General features: G+C 50.8%; 1 protein-coding gene across 1 annotated transcript in view; it reads left to right on the top strand.

Annotated features, from left to right (window-relative positions):
• The first annotated feature begins 3699 nt into the window (after nucleotides 1-3699).
• rad51d (RAD51 paralog D) overlaps nucleotides 3700-17248 on the top strand; it is a 28229-nt gene continuing 14680 nt past the window's right edge. Inside the window, exons 1-6 of the mRNA XM_070856804.1 lie at nucleotides 3700-3974; nucleotides 5344-5405; nucleotides 6600-6718; nucleotides 8470-8551; nucleotides 13839-13973; nucleotides 14201-14296. Coding sequence (XP_070712905.1) covers nucleotides 3893-3974; nucleotides 5344-5405; nucleotides 6600-6718; nucleotides 8470-8551; nucleotides 13839-13973; nucleotides 14201-14296 — 576 coding nt within the window. The 5' untranslated portion in view covers nucleotides 3700-3892. The remainder of the gene's footprint in view (nucleotides 3975-5343; nucleotides 5406-6599; nucleotides 6719-8469; nucleotides 8552-13838; nucleotides 13974-14200; nucleotides 14297-17248) is intronic.

Genomic DNA, 17248 nt, shown 5'->3' with positions numbered 1-17248 from the left:
TTGTTAACCTGTGGAATTCCCGACCGCAGAGAGTTATTGATGCCAGTTCATTGGATATATTCAAGAGGGAGTTAGATATGGCCCTTGCGGCTAAAGGGATCAAGGGGTATGGAGAGAAAGCAGGAACGGGGTACTGAAGGAATGATCAGCCATGATCTTATTGAATGGTGGTGCAGGCTCGAGGGGCCGGATGGCCTACTCCTGCACCTATTTTCTATGTTTCTATGTTTCTATGCAAACCACAGAGCTTGGAGCTCCAGCCAGAACTAAGGATGAGCTAATTGTTTAGGTTTTGGAGATGATGATTACTCACTGCTGTCACTTGCCTGGTGCTCATTAGAACCTGTCCATTTTCTTTTTTAGCTGATCTGGCTTGAACAATATCTTTCCACTCAAACCATTTCACAGAGACATGAAAGTCTTTTCAGTCAGGTAAATTTTACCTACAACTATCACCTCCTGCACTTCATTTTGTAATTGAGGTCCCATACATTCAAGGCAAAGGCGTGCAGCATACTCTCCACTTGCCTGGATGAGTGCAACTCCAACAATATTGAAGAAGCTCGACACCATCCAGGACAAAGCAGTCTGCTTGATTGGCACCTCATCCACCACCTTAAACATTCACTCCCTCCATCACCAACATATCATGGCTGCACTGTGTACCATCAACAAGATGCACTGCAGCAACTCGCCAAGGCTTCTTCGGCAGCACTTCCAAATCCCGCGACGTCTACCACCTAGAAGGACAAGGGCAGCAGGCACATGGGAACAACACCACCTGCAAGTTCCCTTCCAAGTCACACACCATCCTGATTTAGAAGAATATTGCCGTTCCTTCATCGTCGCTGGGTCAAAATCCTGGAACTCCCTCCCTAACAGCACTGTGGAAGTACCTTCACCACATGGAGTGCAGCGGTTCAAGAAGGTGACTCACCATCACCTTCTCAAGGGCAATTAGAGATAGGCAATAAATGCTGGCCTTCCAGTGATGCCCACATCCCATGAACCATGTGGCCTGCAGGTTGAATGTGACCTGCAAAGTTCTTCAACCTGGGCTGTGGTTTCCTTGGGCAATTATGTGGCCTTGTGTGGAAGAATGATTTGGTTGAGTAATTTAAACTTCCCAAAAATGAAAGATTAGAAAATGATGCTACCTAATTTGTTTAAATGGACAAATCAAGAAATGGCCAATGGGCGTGGGAATTTATAAAAATTGAAACAAAACAGGATAGTGTGAATCAGCAGTGGAGAGGGCACAGAGAAAGCTGTCAGGAACAAATAATGCTGTAGCAGACCCAGCAATGGAAGAGGACATGGGGAGCAGAGCATACAAGGACAGGAAGACCACAAAGGTAAATAAGGTACAGTCTTTTGAGGGTGGCATGCAATCTTAGTGTATGGGGAGTTTGGCTTTTTAGTGCAGCCCACGCCGTGTCAATAGAGCCCCCTGTTCCAAAAGATTAAACAACCCTGCTATAATGCAAGCTCACCTATCAAGACAACAAGTTTCTTACCTTCTATCCTGTCCTGGAGTGTAAGAGAGATGTTAGAAGAGACTTCCGAGATATGAAAACAATATTCAAGCCTTGGACTTGGGCTTTATAAAGTGTTCATTTTTGAGTAAAGAAGCTTTGGGCACAAAAGAGGAAGCCAAGTTCTTGGAGGTAGCCTCAACAATGAAAGAGTTTTGTGGGAGGTCCAACTGGGATTACAGGAGAGAGTGGGACCAAGAATGCCAATGGGTAAAGAAGTACCAGGACTGGTACCCTTAGGCCCTGTTTATTTAATAACAGTCTGAGCCTTACTAACTGCTGAGGGAATGCAAGCAAAATTAGATGGATGCATGTAAAATGGAATCATCAAAAAAAGTGGATAGGCTTAGGCAATGAGTGAAAGACACTTTCTATATAAACATGGAACAGACTGGGAGAGAGGGTAGGCCTTTGGAATCACCTGATAGGGGAAAAAGGTCAGAGAATGCAACATCAACAACAGCATCGATATGATGGTGAAATTGACTCAGTTAGAGCCGCGTGGTCCCAGACACTGCCAAAGGCCATGGGAATGCAATGAGAAAATAACCACTAGGGTGTCACAAGCAGAGTATAAGATGTGCAGAATGTATACAGGAAGTTCAGCAATGGAATGACCATGCTGAAAAGCATACAGCCGATGATCAATCAGAATTTCCAATAGTTTGTGTTAACAGCAACTTCCATAACATTAGAAAGTGAAGAAAGAAAAACTTGGATTTATATAGCGCCTTTCATGACCACCGGATGTCTCAAAGTGCTTTATAGCCGATGAAGTACTTTTGGAGTGTAGTCACTGTTGTAATGTGGGAAACGTGGCAGCCAATTTGCGCACAGCAAGCTCCCACAAACAGCAATGTGATAATGACTGGATAATGTGTTTTTTTTGTTATGTTGATTGAGGGATAAATATTGGGCAGGACACCAGGGATAACTCCCTTGCTCTTCTTCAAGATCATGCCATGGGATCTTTTACATCCACTTGGGAGAGCAGACGGGGCCTCGGTTTAACAATTCATCCCTCAGCACTGTACTGGAGTGGCAGCCTAGATTTTTTTGTGCTCAAATCCCTGGAGTGGGACTTGAACCCACAACCTTCAGAATCAGAGGCGAGAGTGCCACCCACTGAGCCATAGCTGACACTGTTCAGCTGTAAATGTAATAGGTCATTTAATTGCCGGTTTTAGTGTCCCCCTCCCCTTTTATAGGGGGCACTTGTAAATTACATGATTTTAATGCCCCAAAAAAAAAATCACAAAAGAAAAAAAAACACAAAAAAAACAACAAAAAAAAGAGGGCAGTTATAAGTGTCTGGAGTGTCCCCCAGATCGGGGAGGGGGGGGCACTTGATTTAATGTTTATTTTGTCTCCCCCCCTAAAAGAGTTGTAATAGGTCAGTCCTTGGATGAGCAAGAGGTGTCTGTTTTTAGGAATAGGATGAATATGAGCCAGTTTCCAGGAAGACTGATAATAGGCGAAACTCCTGAGAATAGGAGAAACCCATGGAGATGGTCAGGTTTGGAGTGCATTTGTGGAGGATACCATCAATTTTCTATGTTTCTAAACCAGACTCCTCATTAGAATCTGTGGAACGGGAGATCTGACAGACATGGCAGGGTTAAAAATTGTTGCCTTTCATAGTGGTGGGATGGATCTTTGGGGCGGGGGCGGTTGTGCTGGAAATAGAATTCAAAAAGTAATGCAAGCCAAAAAGGGCAACTTTCTAGAAGACAGCGACTGAACTGTGTGGTTTACAAAAGGAGCAGAAAGAAGGATTTTACAGAAGTTAGGAGGGAGCGACTTTGGCAAGCGGCAGGAAGGTATAGGAATGGAATCAGTCACCGTGGTCACAGTCAGTGCCTATATTCAATTATAAGGTCGAAAAGCAAAATGCTGTGGATGCTGAAAATCTGAACTATCATCAGAAAATGCTGGAAATACTCAGCAGCTCAGGATAACTTTTTTTCTGCACAGATTCTGCCTGACCCGCTGGGTATTTCCAGTACTTTCTTGTTATTTCAATGGGAAGATGCGGGATTATATCAGAATTTACGGCGGGAGAATAGTTTTGAAGGGCGGGAATAGACGGGTGTTTACGGGGGGAGGTTCCAAAAAAAATGTCGGTGACGTCACGAGGCGGTGGAACGCGACGACAGTCAATGAGACAGTGTCAGTTTCTGGCGGGAGAATGTAGCAAGTGGGGGAGCTCCGCGACCAGGAAGGAAGCGAGAGGCCGGAGCGCTGCAAGGGCTGGCTGTGGGGGACAGTCTCTATATTAAAGTCTGTATCTGTCCCTGTGTGTGATAGTGCGGCCACTGCCCGCCCTAGCCCCGGAGTTCCCCATAGCCGCTCCCACCATGGTGATCCTCAGGGAGGGCATCTGTCCTGGAGCCACCGCGCAGCTCATCCAGGCTTTAAAAGACCAAAACGTCAGAACAGGTAGGGAGCGACCCCTGATCCGTGCTGGGTCCTGACGGGTCTTCGTTTTCTGAGGCAAGTATCGAGGATGACTTGCTTCCACATCAAAAAGAGATGAGTTCACCAGTGTTTCGATGAAGGACCTGATATTCCAACATTGAAGGGTGGATGATGCCTGTGCCACACAGGTTTGACAGAGCTAGGTCTTGTTCCAGTGGCAAGGGTTAACCAAGGCGACTGGAGACCAGCTCTGCTGTACAGACCTAGTGCGCACACATATCGCAGTGTGGGCTGGCCCGTGCTGCCCCTAGGCCCTGACGGCTATACTCGCAAAAACTTGCATTTATATAAAGCCTTTCACAACCCGAGGACATTCTCGCCCCCCCCACCAAGTGCTTTACAACCAATTAAGTACCTTGGTTTTTTTTAAATGTAGTCACTGTTGTAATGCTGCATCGAGTCTTTTTAGAGAGGGACTGTCACATCACGACTTCTTCAAAACTCCCAGCAAAAATACCTTCCCGTGCAAGCTGAATCTCGCCAGCTTTTAATGTGCTGGAATTCAGTTGGAGGTAGCAGTAGATATCAATGTGTGTGGGTTTGGACTGGGTCCCAGTGTTTTTTTCCCCTGCTTCCTGGATATCACCAGGCTGGCCAAAAGCAAAGATTTTTATAACCCACAACAAGGAAAATAATGTGCACGTAAGTCAATGAGTATAGAGATTTCTTGACAGAAATCGGGGGGTGGGGGGCAGGCGGCGGGAAGACCAACACTCCAGCATTGCCCTGGATTCTCCCGGGAGTAAAGAAACTCGTGGACACTGCTGCGAGCAGCCCCAAAAACAAATCGAGGCATTATTTATTTTGCTTTGAACACTTTTTAATAGTTATCAAAACGTTAGTGATGGAAAAATGCTGTTTGACTGTGTGTGTGCGAGGGGGGAGCGGTGGATGATGGGTTTGGTGGTTGAAACCAGGAGGTCATGTGATGAAACCTCCAGGACTATGTCTTACCAGAGTTGGCATCCCTGCCCCTGTGGGTAATGCAGTGATGTCCACCTGCTATGTGTGTGTTAGGGTGCTTTCCTCTAGTAAAGATGCTGTATAATTGTTAGCACTGTTTACATCTGGGACTTGGTTTACAATCCAGCTCAGACTGATGGTATAAAAGGTCTCCCTTGGGAATCTCAATCTAATTTGTACTGGACACGGGCCTGTCAGATCACAGACTACCCCTGGTTCCACACAAATGAACAGTGAACTATCAGTCTCATTCTGATGGGTGGCGAGGATGGTGGGTATGTGAGATGGAAGCATCACACTGGGACTTCTGCGTTTAAGGATGTGGTACTTTCTAATCCAGTTTTATGCACTCTTCAATCTTTTTCAGTGGTACACTTGGTGTCTGCAGATGTTGAAGAGCTAGCGCAGAAATGTTCCGTTTCCTACAAGGTAATGAGGTCACTGACTCGAGTGTTGGTCCCAGCTCCTTGGCAGTCTAAAGTCACCCTATTTAATAATCGGGGCCTCGTGTATTAAGCTGCCGTTGTTCAGTGATAGTTAACAGGAATTATCAGTCAAAGCTAATGAACGGTGCAGCAGTCTTGAGCCGGGTGGCATTCCTGTTACAAGCTGTCTTTGCTGACCAGGCCAGCATTTATCGTCCAGCCCTAGTTGCCCTGAGCCGCAACTTGATACACTGAGTGGCTCGCAAGGCCAGTTCGCAGGCTAAGCGTCAACCACATCAGTGTGGGACTGGAGTCACATATAGGCATGACCGGGTAAGGGCGGTAGGCTTTCGTCCCTGGAGGAAGTCCGTGAACTCGTTAGATTTTTAACGACAATCGGACAGCTTCTTGGTCACTTTTACGGGTGCCAGCTTTTTTTATTTCCAGATTGTTAAAACTGAATTCAAAATCTCCACCTGCCACAGTAGGATTTGAACTTGTGTTCTCTGGATTATTACACCAATTTCTTCCTATCTGACAGGAAGCGGATCAGCCTCTCGCTTCAGTTCAAGAGCCGTCTGCCATTAGTGACCAAGTTTTCATCGTGTTTTCCCTCCAATTTGTTTGCCCCCTCTTCTGAGGCTTTGGTTCCCTGCTGGGGTATTTTTCCACAGGTGTCAGCAGCCCCCGCCCCAAACAAGTGGCCTATCCTTCATCGACCAACCTGGAGGGAAGGTGGTGGCAGGCTGTTCGACCAGTAGAGGGCAGCGCAGCCAGGACCGATCCTGTCCTCAACATTGCCGCAGTGATGATGAGCTAATTCCCTACCCATCTCCCTCTACTCCCAACGCACAACATCGAGCCCAATGGTAGCCTGCTTACCATCGCCCTGCTGAGATAGCTAACGCACCACGGATCCGGGATTGACCCCGAGACACCAGTTAGTCAGGCTCAGTGCTGTGCCAAGTGGTGCCTTTACTTCTTCAGCTGAAGAGGGGAGACGTTAACCTTGATTTTTTTTTTAGTGCTGCATCTGAATACTTAATCCAATTGTTCTGACGCAGGGTCATCGATCTGAAACGTTAACTCTGTTTCTCCCTCCACAGATGCTGCCTGACCCGCTGAGATTTCCAGCATTTTCTGTTTTTGTTTAATCCACATGTGTTTGGTCACACTCAGTATCTTTCCCTGTTCTCAGACGCTGGTCGCGGTGAGGCGTGTGCTGCTTGCCCAGTATTCTCCGTTCCCTTCTAATGGGGCCGATCTCTACGAGGAACTACTGGGTTCCACGGCCATCTTGTCTACAGGAAACCAGAAGTAGGTACTGCCCGATCCACCTGCTGCATCTTAAAGGAAAGCTGTGCTGTATACATTAGAAACAGGAGTAGGCCATTCAGCCCCTCCAGCTGGCTCCACCATTCAATTAGATCATGGCTGGTCTGTACCTCAACCCCATATGTCCGCCTTTGATCCCTACCCCTTGATACCCTTACCTAACAAAAAACTATCAATCTCATTCTTGAAGTTTTCAATTGTCCCAGCATCCACTGCCCTTTGTGTGTCAGCCATGACTCAGTGGGTAGCACCCTCGCCTCTGAGTCAGAAGGTTGTGGCTTTAAGTCCCACTCCAGGGCCTTGAGCATATAAATCTAGGCTGACCCTCCAGTGCACAGCTGAGGCAGTGCTGCACTGTCGGAGGTGCCGTCTTTCGGATGAGATGTTAAACCGAGGCCCCGTCTGCCCTCTGATGTAAAAGATCCCATGGCACTATTTTGAAGAAGAGCAGGGGAGTTATCCCCGGTGTCCTGGCCAATATTTATCCCTCAATCAACATCACAAAAACAGATTATCTGGTCATTATCACGTTGCTGTTTGTGGGAGCTTGCTGTGGGCAAATTGGCTGCTGCGTTTCCCACATTAGAACAGTGACTACTCTCCTAAAGTACTTCATTGGCTGTAAAGCGCTTTGAGACATCCAGTGGTCGTGAAAGGTGCTATATAAATGCAAGTCTTTCTTTTTTCTTTAGGAGAGCGTTTTAGATTTCCACTACTTTGTGGGAAATAATTGCTCCCTAATTTTACTTCTAATTGGTCCAGCTCCAACTTTAAGGTTATGCCCCCTTGTTTTGGATTCTCCCACCAGAGGAAACAGTTTTTCTGCATCTATCCCATTGAAAATCCTTTTGAACACCTCAATTAGGTCACTCCTCAACCTTCTAAACTTAAGGGGATACAAGCCAGGTTTATGTAACCCGCCCTCATAATTAACCCTTTAAGCCCTGGTGTCATTCTGGTGCATCTGCTCTGCACCTCCTCCAAGGCCAAGCAGTTCCTGTTTTCTGCTCCTCATTCATACATAAGCAGGCGAATGCAGGAGTAACTGAGGAGAGTTAACATACAGATAGCCCAGGGTTTACCTTGCTCAGATCCAGGTGCTCTGCTCCAATTTAGATTTCCTAGATTTTATAAAGTTATCTCACAATTGTGAAAAATGACAGGTAGATTTTCGATGACAAAACCCTTTTAAGTTGTGTAGAAATATAACTGGGCCCTTGGGCAGTGTGTACCTGAGGCCGGCAAGGACTGGTGCAGAATATTGGGCTTCCCAGAACCAGAGCATGTTAAGTGTTCTCTTTATTTATTCCCCATTAACAGACTATCTGAGTGTCCTGTATTTAGTCCCCATTAACAGATTATCCGTGTGTCCTGTATTTATTCCCCATTAACAGACTATCCGTGTGTCCTATATTTATTCCCCATTAACAGACTATCCGTGTGCACGTATTTATTCCCCATTAACAGACTGTGTGCGCTGTATTTATTCCCCATTAACAGGGAGCTGGATTTAGTAAATGATAGATTCTGCCCGAAATCAGTGCCAATGTCGAAGTACCTAACAAAGATTAATAAAGATGAGGGAAACCAATCAGCCCATCAATCTTGAATGAAATTTTGCCTCCATCCCTTTGTGTTGCCGCAGCATTGAGGAGTTTGATTGGACTCCCTCTCGCCTTGTCATCTAGTTTTTAAATGCTGATGTTGATTTGATTTCTGCCTGCTTTCTACAGCCTGGACAAGTTGCTGGACTCTGGCCTTTACACTGGAGAGCTGACTGAGTTTGTTGGAGCGGCAAGCAGCGGAAAGACTCAGGTAAGAACCCACTGGCCTTTGGCAGCAAAGGTGCTATAAAATGCAACTGATGCGTTCCTGCCCTTGCTGATTATCTGGGTACAATTCACACTTGTCCAACCATCCAGTATTTCCCTTCAGTCTCTCCGAAGCACCAACCTCTTCCTCCTTCCTCACTGTTCATGGACTCATTGCTTAAAAACTGGTCTTCTGGATGGTGAGTCCCAGGCATCTTACAGCCAGCCGAGGCTGCCCGAGACCGGCACTTGGGGAACCAGTGGCACAGAGGCCAATATAAACTGACTTTGATCAATCCTCCCTGTCATTTATTTTTGGTGTACGGTTTCTTTAACAGGCTGTGTGGCCCATTCAGATTTTTGTACAGGCGCAGTTTCTTGCATTAAAAAGCTAATGTGTGCAATGTATTTGCTTCATGGGTTCTTTGCTTAGGAATTCATAGCAACACATTGCTATTAAGAACTAGTTGGTTTATCAGCAAAGGTTTAACAATCACACTACACATTACCAGTTCATCCATCAGGCTCACAACTGCATACCTCATTGTGGATCCCCCGAACCCAACTGGCTGGGGTTTTAGTGAGTCTTGTGAACATCACATGACTGGCTAAGCCACTCCCAAGTCAACAGCTCTACACACAGGTGCATACATTACAGTGTGCAGCCTGCGCGGGACCTCAAGACCGCCGCACGGCCGCGCAGCTTAGCAGGAAAGTTGGCCTTGACTCTTTCCCAGAGCGTTAAATCTGAGTCACCGTTCAGCTGCCTCAGTCTCTCCTCCTTCCCACAATCTGCAGACTTTTAAAACCCACACCTGCTATCGTCTAACTCAACTTGCCTCGTCGCCTCCCCGTCATTATTCTTCCCTGGTGGTGTCCTGAACCGGGCGCCTTGGTTGCTCATGTAAGAAGAATATGAGCAACTCTCCTTGGGCAGGATATATCGGCCTTGGAGCGGGTGTAGTGCAGATTCACCAGAATGATACCGGGGCTTAGAGGGTTAAATTTTGAGAACTGGTTTGTATTGCTTTGAGTATAGATGATTGAAGGGTGATCTGATCAAGATGTTTAAAATGATTACAGCATTCAATTGGGTAGATAAAGAGCACCTAGTTCCAGAACCAGGGGTCACAGTCTATAAGGATAAGGGGTAAGCCATTTAGGACCGAGATGAGGAGAAACTTCTTCACTCAGAGTGGTTAACCTGTGGAATTCTCTACCACAGAGTTGTTGAGGCCAGTTTGTTAGATATATTCAGAAGGGAGTTAGATATGACACTTATGGCTAAAGGGATCAAGGGGTATGGAGAGAAAGCAGGAAACGGGTACTGAGGTTGAATGATCAGCCAAGATCTTATTGAATGGTGGTGCAGGCTCAAAGGGGCGAATGGCCTACTCCTGCACCTATTTTCGATATTTCGCTGATGGGAGAATCAAGAACGAGGGATATCATAAAATTACAGCTTGGCCATTCAGGAGTGAAACCAGGAAGCACCTTTTCTCACACAGTGTAGTCGAAGTCTGGAACTCCCTTCCCCCAAAAGGCTGTGGCTGCTGGGTCAATTGCAGCTTTCAAGTCTGGGATTGATACATTTTTATTGGGAAAGGTATCGAGGGATATGGAGTTGAGGTACAGATCAGCCATGATCTAATTAAATAACAGAGCAGGCTTGAGGGTTTGAGTGACCTCCTCCTGTTGCTATGATGTGCTGGTGCACAGGTAGCAGGGGCTTGGCGGGTTGCTGGTTGTGTCACGGGCGGGTACACGATGATTTCACTCTCTGTAATGCCGAGCCGAGGTCAGCTGCTGTCTGAGTGTGTGAGATGGCTGTTCAGGTACCAAGGTGCCCTGGGTTGCTCTTCTGCAGCTGGTCATTGAAGCAAAAATTGCAGAACCACAACAGGCCATTTGTCCCATCAACCTCGATCTCTCTATGGCCCATGCACAGTCTCCCCATGAACCTGGACTCTCCCCAACCCACGCACACTCCTGGGACAGGCATTTGTCCACCGTTTCAACCTGCGAGGAAAGAAAAGATCTGCAAGCTTCTCACAGCACCAAAGGTGATCAAACCCAGAGTATTGATCCAGCGTTATGACCCATACTTACAGGCTATAATCCCAGCACCAGGGCTATTTAAAGGGGCAGTTCCTCAGAACCCATTAGCTGCCCTGGCAAGAGTGAAAGATTCAACTTAGCAAACAAACCAGATTTTATGATTTTTGCCACCAAGTACGAGGTGAGTTTTTGTTGGGGTGAAGTTTGTGTCTGATTGCTGAAAGCAGGGGGCCCCTGGATACTCCGTGCTCAGCCTGCTATGGTTTTCCCCATTAAATTGTTGTCAGGGCCCACAATCCCAACCGGATTGCTGAACAGCCAATCTCGGGAGGGCTGTACCACAAGGCCAAGATCAGCACCAGCGATTCCCTCACACGGTGAACTGTGGCTTCAGTCACCTTCGCTGACCAAGTAGAGGGCTGGCGTTTCCCCACCAGAAGGAGATAGAAAACAAACAGCAGGGCTGCGAGTTCTGTGAAATAGGAACATCTGAATTAGGAGCAGGAGGGTCGTGAATCTTTGGAATTTTCTACCCCAGAGAGCAGTGGAGGCTGGGTCATTGAATATATTGAAGGTCGAGATAGACAGACTTTTGAGCGATAAGGTAATAAAGGGTTATGGAGAGCGGGCAGGGAAGTGGAGCTGAGCCCAAGATCAGATCAGCCATTAGCAGCCGGAAAGTGGAGTTGAGGTCAAAGATCGGTCATGATCTCATTGAATGGCGGAGCAGGCTCGGGGGGGCCTTATGGCCTACTCCTACTCCTATTTCTTATGTTCTTATTACCTGCTTACATGGCGGAGCAGGCTTGAGGGGCCAAATGGCCTACTACTCCTAATTCTTATGTTCTTATGCGTAGGCCATTCGGCCCCTCGAGCCTGCTCCGCCATTCAATGTGATCATGACTGATCTTCGACCTCAACTCTACTTTTCTGCACTGTCCCATATTTACAATCTACATTAATGACTTGGAAGAAGGGACTGAGTGTAACGTAGCCAAGTTTGCTGATGATACAAAGATGGGAGGAAAAGCAATGTGTGAGGCGGACACACAAAATCTGCAAAAGGACATAGACAGGCTAAGTGAGTCGGCAAAAATTTGGCAGATGGAGTATAATGTTGGAAAGTGTGAGGTCATGCACTTTGGCAGAAAAAAATCAAAGAGCTAGTTATTATTTAAATGGAGAAAGATTGTAAAGTGCCGCAGTACAGCGGGACCTGGGGGTACTTGTGCATGAAACACAAAAGGATAGTATGCAGGTACAGCAAGTGATCAGGAAGGCCAATGGTATCTTGGCCTTTATTGCAAAGGGGATGGAGTATAAAAGCAGGGAAGTTTTGCTACAGCTATATAAGGTATTGGTGAGGCCACACCTGGAATACTGCGTGCAGTTTTGGTTTCCATATTTACGAAAGGATATACTTGCTTTGGAGGCAGTTCAGAGAAGGTTCACTAGGTTGATTCCGGAGATGAGGGGGTTGACTTATGAGGAAAGGTTGAGTAGGTTGGGCCTCTACTCATTGGAATTCAGAAGAATGAGAGGTGATCTTTTTGGAACATATAAGATTATGAGGGGGCTTGACAAGGTGGATGCAGGGAGGATGTTTCCACTGATGGGGGAGGCTAGAACTAGAGGGCATGATCTTAGAATAAGGGGCTGCCCATTTAAAACAGATGAGGAGAAATTTCTTCCCTCAGAGGGTTGTAAATCTGTGGAATTCGCTGTGGAAGCTGGGACATTGAATAAATTTAAGACAGAAATAGACAGTTTCTGGGATAAGGGGTTATGGGGAGCGAGCGGGGAAGTGGAGCTGAGCCCATGATCGGATCAGCCATGATCTTATTGAATGGTGGAACAGGCTCGAGGGGCCGTATGGCCTACTCCTGCTCCTATTTCTTATATTCTTGTGTTTATCCCTTGATTCCCTTAATATCCAAACATCTGTCGATCTCTGTCTTGAATATACTTTAAATAATGAGCCTCCACAGCCCTCGAGGGTAGAGAATTCCAAAGATTCACCACCCTCTGAGTGGTGAAGTTTCTCCTCATCTCAGTCCTAAATGGCCGACCCCTTATTCTGAGACTGTGACCCCTGGTTCTAGACTCCCAGCCAGAGGAAGAATCCTCCCTGCATCTCCCCTGTCAAGTTCTGCTCTGGAATGGCCCTTTCCCTTGATGTCTGGAAGCTGGAATAACCTTGTCTCCCAATAGTATTTCCCGGGAGAGCGAGGAGATGGGGGAACAGCAGGACCGTGGCAGGTCACAAATGGAGGTATAGAGAGGCGTATGGGATTGATGAGCCCACAAAATAGTTTTTTGGGTCTTTTTTATCTATACAGCAAGCAGCCTCACTTTGGGAATCAAAGATCCAATCCGATATCCGAGGGGTAACTTTGTGAGGGTCCGTACCTGGTGTGGAGTCTCGTAGATGGGAGTGTGGGTCAGAGAGGGGCCGATGCTACCACCCGCACTCCACACTGGCAAGGGCTTCCCCTTTCCTTCCCCCATGCACGTTGCCAGGTGTTGCCCGGCAACCAGTTACTGAAGATAAATTCTCTCCAGGCGGCACCTTTTGAAATCAACTGCTGCAAAATAATCCACGTTTACTGCCGCCTGTATATTGTATGGTGGTGATTTTCCTTGCCTGGTGTAGTTATTCCTATGAATTTTTATCGAAACTGCACAAATGGATGATAGTTAGGGGAAGGGGTGAATGTGCTTCAGTGGTTTAATCTCTCCTATTGTGTCAGCCATGGCTCAGTGGGCAGCACGCTCTCCTCCAAATCATGAAGGTTGTGGGTTCAAGTCCCACTCCAGGGACCTGACCACACAAATCTAGGCTGACACTCCAGTGCAGTGCTATGGGGGTGCTGCACTGTCAGAGGTGGTGTCTTTCGGATGAGAAGTTAAACCGAGGCCCCGTCTGCCCTGTCAGGTGCACGTAAAAGATCCCATGGCACTATTTTGAAGACGAGCAGGGGAGTTATCCCCGGTGTCCTGGCCAATATTTATCCCTCAATCAACATAACAAAAACATCTGGTCATTATCACATTGCTGTTTGTGGGAGCTTGCTGTGCGCAAATTGGCTGCCGCGTTTCCTACATTACAACAGTGACTACATTTCAAAAAGTCTTTTGTTGGCTGTAAAGTGCTCTGAGATGTCTGGTGGTTGTAAAAGGCGCTATGTAAATGCAAGTCTTTCAAGTCTTTCCTTTGTTACTTGCTGTTGAAGGTGTGCCTGAGTTTAGCAGTGAACATCTCGTGTGAGCTGAAGCAACAAGTGCTCTACATTGATTCGACAGGGGGACTGACTGCCTCCCGCCTCCTGCAAATGATCCAAAGCCAGGTCGACAGCATGGAGGGGCAGGTAGGGCCGGATCGCCTACCCCCAGCACTCACGCGCTCTCCTCGACATCTCCCTCCCTTAACACCAGTAACTACCGTGAAAAAGCACCTGTTTGGCCGTGAAGCACTACGAGGCGTCAGGCGACGGGATGTGCAATGCAAGGCTTTCTTTCATCCTCCTCACTTCCCATCTTGCTCGTTCCACTTCTCTCCTTCGCTCCCTCACACCTTCTCTCCCTCGGTTTACAGAGTGCAGCTCTTCAGAGGATCGAGGTGGTGCGTGTGTTTGAAGTGTACCGCTTATTGGATGTACTGCAGGATCTCCGCATGAGCTTCACACGTCGGGTAGGTGGAAGGGTGGGGGGGGGAGGTAGTGTGCAGATTACCAATATTAGGGTACTGAAGTTCACACACCTTTTCGAAACTTTTAATTTTTATTCAGTCACAGGACGTGGGCATCGCTGGCAATGCCAGCATTTATTGCCCATCCCTAATCGCCCTCGAGAAGGGGATGGTGAGCCACCTTCTTGCCAACTGAGTGGCTTGCTAGGCCATGTCAGAGGGCAGTTAAGAATCAACCACATTGCTGTGGGTCTGGAGTCACATTTAGGCCCAGACCGGGTAAAGACGGCAGATTTCCTTCCCTAAATAACGTCAGTGAACCAGATGGGTTTTTACAACCTCCCCAGGACTCCTCCTCCTAGAGGTCTCGTTCCCCTACGCCCCCCCCCCCCCCCAACCACCATGGCATGATGAAATGGAGGTTCCTGCGAGAGAACCGCCTCCACTTCCCCCCCCCCTCCATTTTCCCCCCCCCCTCCATTTTCCCCCTTCCCCTCCACTTCCCCTCCCTCCACTTCCCCTCCCTCCACTTCCCCTCCCTCCACTTCCCCTCCCTCCACTTCCCCCTCCCTCCACTTCCCCTCCCTCCACTTCCCCTCCCTCCACTTCCCCTCCCTCCACTTCCCCCCCTCCACTTCCCCCCCTCCACTCCCCCCCCTCACTTCCCCCCCTCCACTCCCCCCCTCCACTCCCCCCCCCTCCACTTCCCCCCTCCACTTCCCCCCTCCACTTCCCCCCTCCACTTCCCCCCTCCACTTCCCCCCTCCACTTCCCCCCTCCACTTCCCCCCTCCACTTCCCCCTCCACTTCCCCCTCCACTTCCCCCCTCCACTTCCCCCCCTCCACTTCCCCCCCTCCACTTCCCCCTCCACTTCCCCCCCTCCACTTCCCCCCTCCACTTCCCCCCCTCCACTTCCCCCCCTCCACTTCCCCCCCTCCACTTCCCCCCCTCCACCCTCCACTCCCCCCCTCCACTTCCCCCCCTCCACTTCCCCCCCCCTCCACTTCCCCCCCCTCCACTTCCCCCCCTCCACTCCCCCCCCTCCCACTTCCCCCCCTCCACTTCCCCCCCTCCCCTTCCCCCCCTCCACTTCCCCCCCTCCACTTCCCCCCCTCCACTTCCCCCCCCCTCCACTTCCCCCCCTCCACTTCCCCCCTCCACTTCCCCCCCTCCACTTCCCCCCCTCCACTTCCCCCCCTCCACTTCCCCCCCGCCACTTCCCCCCTCCACTTCCCCCCCTCCACTTCCCCCCCTCCACTTCCCCCCCTCCACTTCCCCCCTCCACTTCCCCCCCTCCACTTCCCCCCTCCACTTCCCCCTCCCACTTCCCCCCCTCCACTTCCCCCCTCCACTTCCCCCCCTCCACTTCCCCCCCTCCACTTCCCCCCTCCACTTCCCCCCTCCACTTCCCCCCCTCCACTTCCCCCCCTCATTCCCACTTCCCCCCCTCCACTTCCCCCCTCCACTTCCCCCCCTCCACTTCCCCCCCTCCACTTCCCCCCCGCCACTCCCCCCTCCACTCCCCCTCCACTGCCCCCCCCTCCACTTCCCCCCCTCCACTTCCCCCCTCCACTTCCCCCCCTCCACTTCCCCCCCTCCACTTCCCCCCTCCCACTTCCCCCCCTCCACTTCCCCCCCTCCACTTCCCCCCTCCACTTCCCCCCCCTCCACTTCCCCCCCTCCACTTCCCCCCTCCCACTTCCCCCCCCTCCACTTCCCCCCTCCACTTCCCCCCTCCACTTCCCCCCCTCCACTTCCCCCCCTCCACTTCCCCCCCTCCACTTCCCCCCCTCCACTTCCCCCCCCTCCACTTCCCCCCCTCCACTTCCCCCCCTCCACTTCCCCCCCCTCCACTTCCCCCCCTCCACTTCCCCCCCTCCACTTCCCCCCCTCCACTTCCCCCCTCCACTTCCCCCCCTCCACTTCCCCCCCTCCACTTCCCCCCCTCCACTTCCCCCCCTCCACTTCCCCCCCTCCACTTCCCCCCGCTCCACTTCCCCCCCTCCACTTCCCCCCCCTCCACTTCCCCCCCTCCACTTCCCCCCCCCCCTCCACTTCCCCCCCCCTCCACTTCCCCCCCCCCCCCTCCACTTCCCCCCCTCCACTTCCCCCCTCCACTTCCCCCCTCCACTTCCCCCCTCCACTTCCCCCCCTCCACTTCCCCCCCTCCACTTCCCCCCCTCCACTTCCCCCCCTCCACTTCCCCCCCTCCACTTCCCCCCCTCCACTTCCCCCCCTCCACTTCCCCCCCTCCACTTCCCCCCCCCTCCACTTCCCCCCCCTCCACTTCCCCCCCCTCCACTCCCCCCCCCTCCACTTCCCCCCCTCCACTTCCCCCCCTCCACTTCCCCCCTCCCCTCCCCTCCACTCCACCCCTCCACTCCACCCCCCTCCCCTCCACTCCACTCCCCTCCCCTCCACTCGCCCCCCCTCCACTCGCACCCCTCTCCACTCGCACCCCTCTCCACTCGCCCCCCCCTCCACTCGCCCCCCCCTCCACTCCACTCCACCCCCTCCACTCCACTCCACCCCCCTCCACTCCACTCCACCCCCCTCCACTCCACTCCACCCCCCTCCACTCCACTCCACCCCCCTCCACTCCACTCCACCCCCCTCCACTCCACTCCACCCCCCTCCACTCCACTCCACCCCCCTCCACTCCACTCCACCCCCCTCCACTCCACTCCACCCCCCTCCACTCCATCCACCCCCCTCCACTCCACTCCACCCCCCTCCACTCCACTCCACCCCCCTCCACTCCACTCCACCCCCCTCCACTCCACTCCCTCCCCCTCCACTCCACTCCACCCCCCTCCCACTCCACTCCACCCCCCTCCACTCCACTCCACCCCCCTCCACTCCACTCCACCCCCCTCCACTCCACTCCACCCCCCTCCACTCCACTCCACCCCCCTCCACTCCACTCCACCCCCCTCCACTCCACTCCACCCCCC

Source organism: Pristiophorus japonicus, chromosome 16 (assembly GCF_044704955.1).
Source record: "Pristiophorus japonicus isolate sPriJap1 chromosome 16, sPriJap1.hap1, whole genome shotgun sequence".
NCBI classification, from domain to species: Eukaryota; Metazoa; Chordata; class Chondrichthyes; family Pristiophoridae; genus Pristiophorus; species Pristiophorus japonicus.
This window is presented reverse-complemented; position numbering and strand designations above follow the sequence as displayed.